Genomic DNA, 13,452 nt, shown 5'->3' with positions numbered 1-13,452 from the left:
ATTTGAAATAGATTTTGATCCTTTTGTGTGCTTGTAGTGGCAGTATGTGAAGTGACAACGATACTACATCAGATACTTTGTGCAATTACCAAACTTGAAAAAGAAGAGAAAGAGTCAGAAAATGTTCTGTATGACACCAGACTTCAAATCTGCTAGTATGCCCAAATGTTGGGCTCCGTCTGCACTTGTATATAACCAAACCAATATGGTGATTTTGTCCAATTTTATTTGCTGCACACATGTCGCCAAGCCATTTCATGAACTTTGATTATTCACCATTGAAATAAATACATATCCCATGGACATAACAGGTGACCGTTGACTGCGACTTCCTGCCAAGCCTTTGCATACCAGACTGGAAGTGACCAGGAAATGTGCTGCAATTACAACAGTCATGATGAGTGATGACTTGGATCATGGTTCTATGATTGTCTTAGTCAGTGTGTCATAAACACATGAATATGCGACCTGCCTTGAAGGTGGAAGTTTTTGACAAAAATGTGTTCAAATACTGCTCAGTCTTTTATTTTATCCGTTTATGGAATTTGCACAATGGCATTGTTATAATAGAATGTATTACTGAGGTTGAATACTTTTTTATCAGACACCCATGCATGCTGCTAACCGTAAAGGTCGCCTATTAACTGGCTTTGAACTCCATTTCCTTGTTTGCTACTGTAAGTTGTATCACTACTGTTGCTTCACTAGTTGCTTGTCTATTGGTTAACTCAATAGCTAATTATTTGCCCGACAGTCAATCATTAATGTCATTCAGAAGATGAATTCTGCTACAAGAATAAACCACACCAAAGACAACATCGGTATGGCAAAGGACTGTTTGAGAAAACTACTGCATTTTGTTTGAAAAAAAGAAATCTCAATTTGATTCATGTAGGCTACCTCTAAGACAGACAGGATATGATATACTGATAGACTCCATTGTTTTTTCCCTTTACAGTTCATATTGATGTGCTGTGATCATGGAAACTGAGGGTGGCATTGCTGTTATTGACATCAGATGCAGTTCCATAGGAGGTACGTTTATTTTTTATTTTATTTTCAAATAGATGGCTAAATGGCAGAGATAAAAAAAAATAAAGGAATTGTCCGCACACTGATTGGCAGCTCCCGCTTTTGTTTGCCAAGGTTGGCAACCTTGAGCGCAAATAAAAGCGGGAGCTGCCAATCAGTGTGCGGACAATTCCTTTATTTTTTGATTTCACCTGTTTGTCCTGCACCTGATGCCCAGTGTGGTTTTGGATGTGCGCACAGTTTTCCTACTTTAAATGGCAGAGATATACATTAATTAATTAATTTAATTTAATCTTTATTGCAGACTCATGGTCCATAGTGGGGGGGGGATCATATTCCCTTGTAAATATTGTGGTGGTTCTCTGAGAAAACGTATTTGTTGATTGGCTAACAGAATAATATGCCACTCTTGCTTCAGCATATCAAACCACCAAAATTGAAGTGCCAAAGAAGACCCGGCAAGTGGAAGCAAAAAGCAGTCAGATGGCAGAAGACACAGAAGAGGCTCCACCAGAGGTTAGTGGGCTAGTATTCTCATGGGAACCTCTTCAGCTTCAGCTTGTATTTCAATAATGAGAGACTAGAGACAGGTAGAAGGTACAGATCAACTTTTAATGATAGTAATTAGATTTGGCGAATGGCTCCATGATATGATGACGGTTCCTCCTGAGATGAGCGGAGGACGTCAGTGATTTATAGGATAGAGAATTCCCCCATAGGGAATTAATCAGGAGCCATGACAATGGTGGTGATCAGGGGAGGAGGTGGGGCGAAACACTGCTTCGATGAGGTTCAGCAACTGAGAGGTGACAGCACATAGGTGAGTTACAACACAGTGAGATACATGGGCATTTTTTCTACAACTCATTCAGTTGATTGGCCAACAGAAAGACGAGGGAAATGAGCTGATTGGGTATAGGCCAGAGAGCGGGAAACCGTGGGAGACAGTGATTGGACAAGGAATGAGGGGGGCGTGTATATCAATGACTGAATGATGTAACAGGGGTGAGGCTGCAGGAGGGAGAGAGAGAAATAAAGGGACCATGCAATTTAATGAATGGATGATACAATATGGATAACCGGGATTGCCAATGTAGTCTACATTATTGAAAATAGTCCAAGACATAATTTAATTTGGAGGATCAGCTACCTGATCTTCAAAGCTGTTTGGGGAATTTGAACCAGCAACCACCCAGTCAGAAGCCTGTTTCTGTAACATTTAGGGTAGCGCTGTCCACACTGATCAAAAAATAAAATGTTATATCACTATGATGACTTAATCAATACAGTTATTGTGTGTTTTTAGCAGCAGCGTGTCACAGTCTGTCTAATGAGTGCGGCCTTCTTCGGTGCACTGGGATCATCTTTTCTGTTTGGATACAATCTGTCTGTGGTCAATGCTCCTACTATGGTGAGTCAAACTAAAACCAAACCTCTATGCAAACAATCGTGTGTTTTCCCATGTAATAAAGCACATTTTTAGTACTTTCGAAAATGTATTTTAAATTTAGTTCACTGTAATGAAAATTCACATTACCACAGTAACAGATATATCATTCTCATAAATTTGGCATACATATCAACCAACCATATGGATACATTTGAGTCCAATCCTTTACTATTACAATTCTAAAGGATTTAATTAATTTATTTTTATTTTATGTATTTAAAGAATGTAAAAAAAATAATGCATGTGCATGTGTGAAATCAACAGGCAAAACATATGAACTATCCATCTCTATGCTGCATTTGTCATACAGCTAACTTGGCAGGATTTCCTTCTCCCTTTGTGTTTTTCTGCAGTATATAGAGAGCTTTCAGAACAAGACGTGGCTAGAGAGGTATGGGATGCCCATTGGAACTGAGACGGCCACTTTGCTCTGGTCCCTCACCGTCTCCATATTGGCTATTGGGGGGCTACTTGGAGCAGTTGTTGTCACATTCCTTGTCAGAGTCCTTGGAAGGTGAGTCAAGCTGAAGGAACGTTTATTGATGCTTCCAGCCTGCTGTTATAGTGTATTACTACACTGTGTGTCTATGTTTCAACTTATGCTTTACATGATTTCTAAACTGTCTCATTTATTTAATGGATAGCCCCTTGAACCCTAATGTTTTAAATGTATCTGTTTTTAAATGGAAGTGATTATGGTCTTCCCTAAAGGGATTAAAATGACATGTTATATGGTGCTTTATAGGCAATGAAACAATAAAAGCCAAAGAAATGAACAATAAAAAGAAACACTGTGGGTTATAGAAGAATAGAAATGGCAGTTGTAACAGTAATAGTTATAATAATAATAATAAAGATAACAATGGATCTGCATTGGAGACTGCTCAAACTCTGCCAGCTGTCTCTCCTCTCTCCAACCTGAGGTGGTAAAAACACACTCCAGGCTGATTGTGAATCACTTGTCTCCATGCTCCTCCACACTTTAGGAGGGGTTCCTTAGTCCTGAACACCAGCTTTGCCCTGATTGCTACTCTGCTGCTGGCCTTGGGGGAGATGGCGCGCTCCTTCGAGATGCTCATCATCGGCCGTCTTATCATGGGGATCCACTCTGGTGAGGGTTTCTGCTGTTAGCCCGGCTTTCTTTGAACGAATCTGATGAACATTTTATTTTGAAATTCAGTTGACTTTGCCATTTCCCACGGATATTGTCGTGTTTTTCTTTCATGGCTTGACAGAAAAAGTCTGCCTTCACGCGCCTAGTTGGCTTGAAAGACTCACGTAAAAATCGGCGCAGCTCAGGCGAGGCGTGGTGGGTACACGGAAGGTTCACGTTGAGGCGCCCTGTGTACACAGCCTCATTGACTAAAAAGGACGCCTATTTAAAAGCGTGGGTAAAGGCAAGGCTTGGGTGCTGTGTGTGAACGTAGGGTAACACACAGAGCGCACAGGGTGAATTTTATGAATGGAAATTGAAAACGATACGTATCATAGCGCATTTCCCAGTGCGCATACGCAAATCTGAGTCATTTCGCAGTGTGTATACGGCGTATACCTGCGATTTACGTAAAGAACAACAAAGCTGACCTCAGAAACAGCCTTGGGGAGTACATTCAGGATTAGCTTTTTTGTATGCCTCCGCCGGCGGTGTCAAAATTAACTTGGCAATGATACATTGATAGTAGCGTCTCATTTTTTAAAACTTTTACTTTTGTTTGTTTTGTCAGGGACCATGTACAAAAATATTCATGTCACACTTGTGACTTTCATGTTGGTATATATCTTTACCCTACAGGTATCGGTCTTAGTGCCCTTCCAATGTACCTGGGAGAGATTTCTCCCAAACACATCCGAGGCTTCATTGGCCAGTTCCACGGAATCCTGATTAATGTGGGCGTGTTCACTGGCCAGCTGTTGGGACTACCTGACTTGCTTGGACAGGTAAGTGCTGTGACATATTTAATATAGGAGTTCGTTTTGACACATTTGCACTCTGAACATACTGTACTTCTTATTCCTCTACCCCCCCCCCCCCCCTCCCCACCCATACAGTATATTTATATATTTTGATATGTCTGGCTTTGATGTGTTGGAGACAGTAGACATATTAGATTCAGTTTTGAAGTGTATTGATCCGTGTATTCTGCGTGTCGTCTCTGGTGACGGTGTGACTGCAGGAGTCCAGATGGAATTTCCTGTTTGCTTTCCTGGCACTTCCTGCACTGCTGCAGCTGAGTGTGCTGCCCTTCCTCCCTGAGTCGCCCCGCTACCTGCTGCTGGAGAGGAGGGATGAGGCCGGCGCACAGAAAGGTATACACCTGTATAATGACTACTGTCGTGCCCCCGGGCCGTTCTATGTGGGGTTTGACTGGGTTTTTCTCCCATAGTGCAAAGACATGTGGATCAGAGGCTTTAAATTTTCCTTAGGGATGATTGTGAGCCTGTCTATCTGAGTTCATCCTGGTGACCTGTCCTACCCCAGTATGCTGGGATAGGCTCCTGCCCCTGTGACACCTTAAAGGAACACTCCGCCCATTTTCAACCAGCTTTGTATCATTAGAACATCAGTAGTACATCAGAAAACTGTAAACTGTTTTGAAGTCTGTCATTTAATTTGACAGTTATTGAGTGTTAAAGTGTGGACCAGTGACATCACTGGTCCACACTAACTCAAATTAATAACTCATTAACTCAAATCAACTCTCAATAATTGTCAAACTATTCATCATTCATCTAGTTTGACAGTTATTGAGAGTTGATTTGAGTTAATGAGTTATTAATTTGAGTTAGTGTGGACCAGTGATCTCACTGGTCCACACTTTAACACTCAATAACTGTTAAATTAAATGACAGACTTCAAAACAGTTTACAGTTTTCTGATATACTACTGATTTTCTAATGATACAAAGCTGGTTGAAAATGGGCAGAGTGTTCCTTTAAGGATTAAAGTGGAGAAAATGAATTAATGAACTCAAGACCATCTTGCGATGGGATCACACCAGTGAATATGGGCCAGGGGCATATAGACGGTTTTCACGGAAATTGTGTTGCTAGCTAACAGTTTGGAACCTAGCTTATCCCCTGTCAGGTACTGTACTAGCAAACACTGCAACAGGAAGTAAGCTGGGGGAAATTTAGATTGTTTATGTTGTCGAGTTGAAACTGTGTATAGCGGGGAGGGGCATTGTGGGGGGGGGGGGGGGGGGGTGGGTTACTCGTTTAAACTTTACACAAAACATTTCGGTAAAAAATAAAGTGACAATGTGTCTGGTATCGTAATCAGTATTGGTATCGGCAGATATCCAAATTCAGTATCGGAATCGAATTGAAACTGGAAAAAAAGTGGACCGTTGCATCTCTATCAACTTTCCAGCTGTTTAAGTCTGGTTTTGATCTTGTACTTGATGATTATTAGCTCCACCCCATTCATCTGTTTGACTGTTAGCACTAGCAGGATATCCCAAAGGTTATTTATCAATGGATTTGACCTAACCCGACGCTGCCAGATGGTTTGTTTTCACATAACCATCTGGGACCACTTAAAAAAAACTGCCAGGTGATTGGATGAAGCATCTGTCTATCACAGGCTCGCTTATCGCTGGCGTCACACCAAAGCCTGCCCGTAGCTGCCTCATAGGACACTGATTGATGTCAACCGCTGGTGGTTCGGATTCAAACCAATTATAGATGGAAGCGTGGCAAGATGGATTTGCCATGTGATCGTGACCTCATGATCTCGCGTGAATCCAGCATCCTCACAAGGGTAGATTTGAACACTTTGTGGAAATATTCATCATGGGGCAAGGAGGAACTTAACAGCCCTAATGGAAACTGAACAGATATAAATCTGATTGGCGACGTGATGCTCTCACAAGCTAAATGCTTAAGAGTGGATTAGAACAGGCAGATCTCATGTCCCATTTCAGCTACAGTCATGAACATGTCTTTCCATGTCTATCCTGGTTGCTAATGTGGTTCCTCCTCTGGTCGTTAAGGGCGCCTGTTCGGAGGGAGGGGAACTGGTTGGAATAGTGTGAACCTCCCACCTGCTATGTCCTACCGGTGAAGCTTCCCCTGTCAGGTGAAAAGAAGCGGCTGGCTAACTGCCCATGTCTCGGAGGAAGCATGGAGCCAGTTTCGGCTCTCCCCAGATTGGCAGAGGGTGGAGTAGCAACCAGGATAAATAAATTAAATTAGCACTAATGGGGGATAAAAATGGGATAAAAAAAATCGGGGGGGGGGGGGGGGGGGGGGGCGCTCTGCTGAGTGCCATCCAAGCCCCCAGGAGCAGTTCTGGGCTGTGAAGCAATTTTGGTGTTATGGCCAAGCTCGGTATTGCAAGTCACGTGACACACTGGACCCAGAAACCTTTTCCCCCCACACACGGGGGAAAGAGGCAGCTCAGCTGTAAAATAAATTCTGGTTGTCACTCAAAGTAAAAAAGAAATTATCGAGTTTTAAATTATGGGTCCATCTTTCTTTAGAAGCCACTAAGAGCTGTTTTCTGGAGTGCTCTCTCTCTCTCTCTCTCTCTCTCTCTCTCTCTCTCTCTCTACCTCTCTCCAGTTTCTTGTACCTCCATGGTGCCATCTAGTTGCTATTTGTTTGTTCCAGCTTTCAGGAGGTTCCTGGGGAAGGAGGATGTGTCCCGGGAGCTGGAGGAGGTCCGGGCCGAGAGCCGAAACAACCTGGAGGTCATTTCCGTCCTGCAGCTGCTGAGGAGCCCAGCTGCCCGCTGGCAGGTCACCACCATCACCATCACCATGGCCTGCTACCAGCTCTGTGGCATCAATGCTGTAAGATGTTCTTCAACTCCTCTTCTCAAAAGAGTGCTTTGGCACTCCACTGTTCTTCACAAGGTCCTGTAAAATGTATCTGACGTCTGTGTTGCATTTTTGTTAACAGCTCCTTTTCTACACCAATGATATCCTGTTTGACGCTGGCATTACAAAGAGCTTGGTGCCATACATTGCTCTGTGCACAGGCGGCGTAGAAATTATTTTTTCTGTTGTCTCAGTGAGTATGAAAAACTTACAGGTACCTACAGAGCTTTTTAGAAGAGGCAGCAATACCAATTTCTACACAGACAGTAGTCTCAAATAGACCAGAATGCAGTGTGGCTACAGCTTGCATCTTTACGCTGGAAATCTCACTATATTATCTCTTCTGGGAAACGTACACAAAATCACTTTTTGTCTGTTTGTCCAGGCTCTTCTGATTGAACGAGTTGGACGAAGACCCCTGCTCATATTTGGTTTCTCTGGAATGGCGGTGGGCTTTAGTGCTCTAACTGTGTTCCTCAATTTGCAGGTACAGAAAATAGTTATTTTTGCAATTCAATACAAATACACACACTTAGGAGCTGATCACACAGGACGTGTCTATTTGAGAAGCCAGCGCCTTTCTGCAATTCATTCTCTATGGTAAGGATGCACTAGGAGCGCTCCTCTTTCAAGGAACGCACCTGGCGTTTAAGCACTCTTAGCGGGTAGTGTTTTTGGGCAGAGAACTCTGGGTGTCTCAAGATGAAAAAGGTTGAACATTTTGAGGAAAAGCGCGCTGCTCGTCAATGTCACTCCTACCTTTTCTCGTGGCAGGAGGATCTTCAAACTCCACTGCTGCCAGAAATGCCAATAATCTGGCTTTCATGTTTACAGTGCGAACAATCAACAACAACAAACAGACAAAACTAGCTGGCTGCCGTCCCTGTGATCGTTGCATCCTGAACTGTACCGCGCGCGACGTCAGGGGAAGACAAAACAAAACAAAAAAACGCTCCGTGCGCTTGTCTGTGTGCAATGGAAGCGCTCTCGACATGATTGCCAAAGTGTTCTGATCTGAAATACACACGTCCTGTGTGAACAGCCCCCTTACACATGCCTGGGAACACTGACACACATGCACATCATGCACATACACACTTTCAAAGAAAGGCTGGGTTTCTGATGGTGCCATCCTGACAGATTTCAGGGTCGAGGCTATGATTTGTTTTACATATTTCATCCATATGCTGCTGTTTGCACTGTTTTATTTGTGCTATGTTTTGCATGTGTTGTTTATTGTTTGTTTATTGCGTTGTTTATTGTCTTGTCTCGTTTTCATCTTGTCTTATCTTACTCTTACATATTGATGACTAACTGCTGTTTCATTAAGCCCTCCTGTCTTTCCGACAGGACCGAGTGTCATGGATGCCCTACCTAAGCTTTGCCTGTATACTGGCTTCCATCGCCTCTTTTGCTCTCGGTCCAGGTAATTTGTCACTCCTGCCCAAATGTTAACAGAATTGAAAGTCATATCGTAAAAGAGAGCAGCTGAAATTAGCCGCCCTGCTATGTCATGTAAACATTAGGGATGAGCGAGTACACCATTATCTGTATCTGTATTTGTTTATTAACCAACTAAATTATCTGTATCCGTATCTGTACTCGGAGGGGGCGCGGCGTAAATCAAAAGTAGGCGGGGTTTCGACTGAAAGTAGGAGTGTCTTTCCTTTTTTGTTGTTTAAAAATGTTCAAAGTATAGGGGGAAAAGCGTATCGAAGGAAGTGCTCTATTGGTATCGGTATCACTTTAAGGGTACTGGTAAACTCGGCTCTAATCACCAGTACGGATATTGACACATTGTACTCGGATCATACTCGTACTCATAAAAACTACTGTACCGGATACTCGGCTCATCCCTAGTAAACACTGTTTCCCATTTGCTGTTGTTTTTTTGATAGCACAAGGGATAGTTATGTATGTAAAAACAACAACAACATATGTATTGTGTTTGTCCTCTTCCAGCTGGGACTGTTTTTATTCTCACCAGTGAACTGTTTGATCAGTCCCAGCGACCTGCTGCCTTCATGCTTGGTGGTACGGTGTTATGGCTGTCCAACTTCACAGTGGGCCTGATGTTCCCTTTCCTTCAGGTGGGATTGCTTCCAACATAGAAATGATTGATGTGATACTGTGACTTCATTTTGTGCAGTCTATGTATTTTAACTGTTTAGTTTACTCTAGTTTAGTTTATTGCATTGTAATAACGCAACAGGGTACATACATAGTGTACATACATGCATACTGTCAAGTCAAGTCAAGTTTATTTGTATAGCACATTTCATACACAGAGGCAATTCAAAGTGCTTCACATAAAATGGTTGACAGGAAAAGAAAAGAAAAGAAGAGAATAAAATGGACATTTAAAAGCATCACAACAAAACTTTAAAAAAGAGTATAAAAAGTGCATTAAGCAACAGGCGCAGCAGTTGCAGAAAGAGCTAAAAACGTATAGAGGACTCATTGGGTTTGCATAGTAGCTGTCAGCAGTTAAAAGCGACGGTAAACATAAAAGTCTTTAGTCTATTTTTAAAAGTAAGTAAGGTTGGGGCAGATCTGAGGTCTTCAGGCAATTTGTTCCAGCTAGCAGAAGCATAGTGGGTAAATGCAGCCTTCCCATGATTTGATTTGATCCTAGGGACAGTTAATAAGCTGGACCCTGTTGACCTAAGAGTTCTAGACGGTTCGTAGCGTGGGAGCAATTCAGCTATTTATTTTGGGCCTAGGCCATTAAGTGATTTATAGACTAATAACAGTATTTTAAAATCTATTCTATGACACACTGGCAACCAGTGTAAGGACTTAAGAACTGGAGTGATATGATCAGCTTTCTTAGTCTTCGTTAGAACTCTAGCAGCAGCATTCTGAATGAGTTGCCTAAGTTCTTTTTTGGAGAGACCAGAAAAAAGGCTATTGCAATAGTCTAACCTACTATAAATGAAGGCGTGAATTAGTTTTTCTAGATCCTGTCTGGACATGTATCCCCTAATTCTTGCTATATTTTTAAGATGATAAAAAGCTGATTTTCTAATTGACTTAATGTGGGAGTTAAAGTTGAGATCGGAATCAATAATAACGCCAAGATTTTTGACTTGATCCTTAGGCTTCAGGGATAGAGACTCAAGGCGTACAGTGATTTTAAAGGAGAATTTCGGTTTTTTACACCACGGTCCTCATTTCCAGCTTAAAATATTATGTTTTACTCACCGAAATAGTTTGGCTTCATTCGGATGCCCACGGAAGATTTTAGCTCCGAGTAGTCTCCTCAAACAGGCTATAACGAGAGCCTGCGGCGAGTGCGGGGCATGCTGCACACGCTCTCTAAATGACACTTTTTCTGTCAGATCACGGTTCATTATGGTTGTAAATATAATTATTTCGCTAATAGCTAGAAGCTAAGCTAACATCAACACAGCAGTCGGCGTTGATCTGCCCCGGCGAAAGACTGATTGGAGTTTATCTAGGAGATCATTTGAGGTTAGGAATCTATTGAGTTGTAGGTAAACAACCTTTTCAATTATTTTGGCTATAAAGGGGAGATTAGATATTGGTCTGTAGTTACTGATTACCGATGCATCAAGGTTACGCTTTTTTAGTAGGGGTTTAATAACTGCAGTTTTCAGGGACTCAGGAAAAGTGCCGGTCAAAAGGGAGCTATTAACTATTTGCTATTAACTATTTGCTAATACTGTAGCGGATCGCCTTGAAGGTGCGGTGCCAGCCGGGGTTAAGCCCGACAAATCCTTTTAAGTTTAGTTTTTGAAGGTCAATGCCCCACATGGATACGTCATTCACTCTGTCATGAACCCACATTGCATAAATCCAACACACCCAGCAATAGCACTCAATAAACCAACACTGCACACATTAAACAGCAAGACACAGAAAGACAATGCACACAAGTACATACACATACAGTAGTACATGGTTAAAAACAATCGAGGATAAACCATTGAGAAACACAATAAAGTCCAGGACTTATTTCCATCGTGGTCCTCTAATGTCCAACCGTCTGATTTATGTTGAGTTTTTCTAACCATTGGATTGTTGTGTTTGTGCAGGAGGCGCTGAAAGCCTATGTCTTCCTGGTGTTTGTGGTGGTGTGTACCCTGGGAGCGCTGTATCTCTACTTCTTTCTCCCTGAAACCAAAAACAAAACTTTTGTGGACATCAGTCAAAGCTTTTCGAAAAAAGGATTTCCTCTGATGTGCAGCCAGATGGGGAGACTGAACTGTCCGTCACTCCGAAGACTCAAAAAGAACATTAGTATATGGAGAGGTTAAGGGATTAAAGACATTGGAAGGGGTATCTAATATGGAAATGCCATGTAGAGTTTGGTTTGAATACAGTACGTAATGTGGGCGCCATCTGGAGGCCTTTCACCCTGTCTGCGCAACAGGTTCTCATTCCCAGTGTGTCAAAATATGCCGATTTGTCACGTCCGCTCTGCGTCATTATTGTCGATGTGAAACGGTATCTTTCTTTTTTGCGAATCGCAGTAATAACAGTCTGAGGTTTAACGGTGCATGCACACCACAACTAGTCGTTTTGCCCATTCATTGTGCATTGGATCCATCTGTCATCGCCTTCAAAAGCATGCTGGGATAACTGGCGACTGACGAGAGCGACAACAGCAATGATGAGAGGAGGAGCCAAATTCAAAATTTCAAAGGGAGAGACAGCCAATCAAGCTGCAGCACCAAGCGATCAGTGGGGCAGGGCGACAGCGACTCCAAGCAACTTTTGTCATGCTGGTGTGCCTAGGCCGTTACGATGCCTGCCCATTACAAGCGACATTCACTTTGTTTTGAATGTGACTGAATCACTGAAAAAGCATGCTGGGATATCTAGCAAAATGATGATGACGGACGACAAGACGAGGGGAAGGGCCAAATTCAAAATAGACCAATGCAAAACGTAAAGACAGCAAGACAGCCAATCAAGCTGCAGCACCAAGAGACCAGCATGGCAGGGCTAAACAGGGAGAAAGCGACTCCCCACGAAAACATCGCTTGTATTGGGCAGGCACCGTTACGGCCCATGCAGAGTACAGCGTTGTAGTTGCGTGTAGTCACCTGCTGGTCGCTTGGTGCTGCAGCTTGATTGGCTGTCTTGCTGTCTTTCCGTCTTCAATTGGTCGATTTCAAATTGGCCACTCCTCTCGTCGCTGCCCTCTGCCGCTCATCGCCTTGCAAAGCATGCTGGGATACCTGCCGATGTATCAATACAAAATGAATGGCAGCAGCGACAACACGTCTACACGTGACAAACGTCGCTGTAGTCTGCACGGGCCGTTACCCGTACCCTTTTGTGTCAGCAATAATGACGCCGATGGGGGCGTGAAAAATCCGTACATTTTGACGCCTGGGAGTGAGGCCGGGTTTGTCTACTCTGTACTACTGCTGGGATTGTTCCCATTACCCTGATGAAGACTCTTTGAGTCGAAACGCATTGGTATCCCTGTAGAATAAAGGATTTTTAATATAATTCAGAGTGCCTCGGATGTCTTCTTCTGCTGCTTTCAACACCTGGGGAACTTCCTGCAACCACACTGGACAGCTACCTCTTTTTTTATCTTGTATCTATATATGCCCCATCCTGGAAGAGCACCTGATTTTTACTCTGCTAACCTATATTGATGTCTTCTTGACCCAATGCAGCACTCCCAATTATATCTTTATTAACTACTGCTGGGATATTGTATGTGTTCTGCATGGAAATTTAGCAACTTATTAAAATGCACATCATGTAGCCTACTCATAGAGGGGGTGACAACGGGTCACATGACTTGGACTCCAGTCAAACTCAAGTCACAATTTTAATTGCTTGAGGGCTTCACTTGATGCACATGAAGAGAATACTTGACTTTGATGACTTGAAAAGGTTTCTAAAGTCTTGACAAACAAATGAGTTATGTTCCACCAGACAACTGGATTTAAATGATGTTATTAACACATTGTATTTAAGGCCTAGATCTGTTGTTTTAAGCATATTAAATTGATTACTAGATTATGAGAAAACTGCAAAAAGTCAAAATAGTGTGGTATAATGACCATATACCACGTCTGTCTTTGTCTTGAGCTATTGCTTAAATGGCCAAGTGGCATATCACTGGCGTTAAATTCAATGATAGGTAGAGACAAATTGTTGGCC

The 13,452-nt window shown here is 42.6% G+C and overlaps 1 protein-coding gene across 1 annotated transcript; it reads left to right on the top strand.

The window, feature by feature from the left end:
• Positions 1-1,515: 1,515 nt before the first annotated feature.
• On the top strand, positions 1,516-11,582 carry LOC310786133 (solute carrier family 2, facilitated glucose transporter member 9-like; the record flags this gene model as incomplete). Its single annotated transcript, XM_083647308.1, has 12 exons — positions 1,516-1,548; positions 2,339-2,443; positions 2,836-2,996; positions 3,469-3,593; positions 4,275-4,420; positions 4,657-4,789; positions 7,094-7,275; positions 7,385-7,438; positions 7,688-7,789; positions 8,653-8,728; positions 9,265-9,392; positions 11,361-11,582. 12 exons carry the CDS (start codon positions 1,516-1,518, stop codon positions 11,580-11,582), a joined length of 1,467 nt encoding a protein of 488 aa, XP_083503434.1.
• Positions 11,583-13,452: the final 1,870 nt, after the last annotated feature.

Source organism: Poromitra crassiceps, assembly GCF_964638095.1.
Source record: "Poromitra crassiceps genome assembly, chromosome: 12".
Lineage (NCBI taxonomy): Eukaryota > Metazoa > Chordata > Actinopteri > Beryciformes > Melamphaidae > Poromitra > Poromitra crassiceps.
The sequence above is the reverse complement of the archived record's forward strand: the minus strand, read 5'-3'. Positions and strand labels throughout refer to the sequence as shown.